This window comes from Indicator indicator, chromosome 36, assembly GCF_027791375.1.
Source record: "Indicator indicator isolate 239-I01 chromosome 36, UM_Iind_1.1, whole genome shotgun sequence".
NCBI lineage: Eukaryota > Metazoa > Chordata > Aves > Piciformes > Indicatoridae > Indicator > Indicator indicator.
Window position 1 is genome coordinate 4,663,943 of NC_072045.1, and position 2,902 is coordinate 4,666,844.

Consider the following 2,902-nt stretch of genomic DNA (forward strand, 5'->3'; position numbering starts at 1 on the left):
GCTGCTCTGGCTCAAGGAGTGTTTGGCATTTCCAGAGATTTCATCCCCTTTTTTCCACTGTGGGGACCAGGCAAGGGGAGGCTCCAGTGTTATAGAGCCATAGAATTGTCTCAGCTGGAAAAGATCCTCCAGTCCAACCATTAACCCAGCACCACCATGGCTATCAATCCATGTCCCCAAGTGCCACATTTCCTGACCACTTCCAGGGATGAGGGCTCCACCACCTCACTGGTCAACCTATTCCAATGCCTGCCCACACTGGTAATGGCCTCCCAGTAAAAGCAAGGGATGAAGGAAAGTACAAAGGATTCCCTTGGTTTAATGAGAAGTGATCCCAGCTCAAAGGGTCTCCAGTGCACCAAGCAACTCCCCTCCCACTGTGCTCACATCTTTCTTCAGCTCCCTTTCCATGCCCCCCTCCGAATGCTCAGACACCGAGGTCACCGTGTGGGAAGGGGACAGGGTCTGGATCTTCAGGGGGTCCCATTTCTTGTACTTTGCCATGCAGAGCACACAGGCCTTGTGTTGATCTCCCTGCCTGGAAGTGTGCTGCTTTGCCTTGTGAGCTCTCTGGTACCACACCAAGCCAGCCACGACCGAGACGGCAGCGCCCACCCCGCAGAACCTGATCCAGGAGTCCTGCTTCTCCTGCAGCACCTTGGCACTGTCTTCACAAGGACTCAAGCCACGTTTGGGTGGCAGGAGTTTGATGTATTCCCCTCCCTTGCACTGCAGAACCCTTTGCAAGTGCAGGGAGAGCGACTGTCCGGCGAAGAGCGATGGGATCCTCACCAGCTGCTGGATCTCTTTGTCCTCAGCCTTCATGGTGATCAGCTGCTCCGAGCCCAGGCTGTGCACCACAGCGATTTGGTACCCAGCCTGCTGGGCATGCAGGACCTTCTGCACAAAAGAGCACTCCTCTGCCTTTATGAGGGCAACAGAGATGTCAGAGGCTGTTCTTGGTGCTGGAGGATTCTCTATGGCACGGCAAGCGTTGGGTGGCCTCACCTCCGTCACGTAGGCTGTCAGCTCTTCTGCTGGCAGCTGTGGCCCAAAGCATGCAGGTTGGGCTTTGTAGGCAACACACTGGGAGCTGTCATTGTAAGCCAGGTAAGCAAAGGCTTCTGCTGGAGCAGTGCTGCAGAAGGCAAGGGCCAGCACAAAGTGAAGGAGATGGAGCCAAGGATTCATGCTGCCTGCAGCTGGGTTGCTCTGAAGGTAAAGTTCTAGGCTGATCTTGAAGGTGTGAGAGACAGCCACAGAGGTATTATCTCACCTGGGTTTTATCACCATGCCACAACCTGGAAGGCACAGAAGGTTGAGGATCAAAGCCTGCTTCTGCCCTGGAGGTTTCTGCAAGGTTTTCTGGAGGTTTGGAGGTTCCCAGGACACAACTCATCCCTTGGGCTCCAGCTGCTAAGCAACCTGCTGACCTCATCTCTGCAGATCTGTGACATCAGCTGGCGACCGTTTGCCGAGGCTGGGCCATGCAGCATCACTCCCAAGCTGCTTGAACTTCTCCCCTTCCTGCTTGGCCTGCTCCTCACACATAGCTTCTAGTTTCACCTCCCTCTGGGGTGTTGGTTTCTCTTATTTCCCTGGTGGTGTGCAGGCAGGAGAAATGAGCCTCCCCACCAGCTGCGTGCCCCTTGCAGGCTGGGGTGCTCCATGCGTGGTGCTGAGGGCCATGGATCAATGCTGACCTGGCAGTGCTGGGTTAGTGGTGGGACTGGATGATCTTGAAGGTCTTTTCCCACCTGAACTATTCTGTGATTCTGTGCTGGTGGCCAGAGCAGTTCCTGGAGAACGTGGCAGAGTGGGAATGAGCTGTCAGCCTCCAGCCAGTGCTGGGGGGTTGGGCTGGGGCTTGTGCAGCTTTTCCTTCAACTTGTGATCTTTGAACCCTGCCAAGGCAGCTCAATTGCTTAGGGGTGGAAGGGAGCTCTGTCATTTGAAGTCCCTCAGTAGCTGCCAGTCAAAATGGCAGCTGGCAGAAGCTGAAAGTCTCTTTTTGCTTGCATGGCCTCACTCTGCCATCACCCAAACTTCTGGAAGAGCAGATCCACCTCCAGGCTCTCTGAGTGAGCAGCTGGGGTTGCTGAAGGGGTTGGGCACACTTGGGTCTTGCTGGGGCTGAGCTTGTTGGGCTCCTGCCTCACCACAGTGAGAATGGGCAAGGGGTGAGCTTGGGAGGGCTGCCCTCAACTTTTTATGTGGGGGTTTGGATTTTTTCACCTGGTTTACTTTGACACCTCAGCTGCTGCAAATGAAAAAGGTGCTTTGGCTTCTAGCTATGAAAACTGATTTTTAACCTGTGGTGATGGTGAAAAAGCTGAAAGGGGGAGTGGAAAGTGCTGTCCCTCCTTCCCAGCGTGTTTGACAGCAGGAAGCTCCCATCCTTCAGGCACTTCCCAGCTCATGTGGTGACTGCTCAGTGCCCAGAGGAATGCCAGCCTGGTGGGAACACAATAGCTCTCCTGGTTGTCAGGACAAACCAGGCCTGAGTATGCAGTGAACACAAGTCACTTCAGAACCACCCATCCCTCAAAACCTGGGCCTTTGACCAAGCAGCCCTTTTGCTTTAATGATCCACTTGAGCACAGCCCCGTGGCTCCCAGTGCAGTTTTATTGGACCTGTAGTTTAAAAAAAAAAAAAGAAAAAAAAAATCCCTCTTGTACCAGGCAACTGATTTGTTACTTAGCCCCCTTGGGCTCTGCTTGAGACAGATTTCCCTGGGAAAAGAGCTACAGAAAATGTCAGCAGACAGTGTGTGTGTGTGTGCCAGAGACTCCCAGCAGCTGTGATTCCAAATCAATTTTATTTTCCCCTCATCTAAAGAGTTTTGCACTTTGCAGGGGAGACATTTTGGTGCATTTAAAAACAAAACAAGGAAAAGGTCTG

General features: G+C 53.2%; 1 protein-coding gene across 1 annotated transcript; it reads right to left on the bottom strand.

The window, feature by feature from the left end:
• Positions 1–339: 339 nt before the first annotated feature.
• ZNRF4 (zinc and ring finger 4) lies at positions 340–1,191 on the bottom strand. Its single transcript, XM_054396089.1, has one exon. It carries the CDS (start codon positions 1,189–1,191, stop codon positions 340–342), a length of 852 nt encoding a protein of 283 aa, XP_054252064.1.
• Between the last annotated feature and the right edge of the window lie 1,711 nt (positions 1,192–2,902).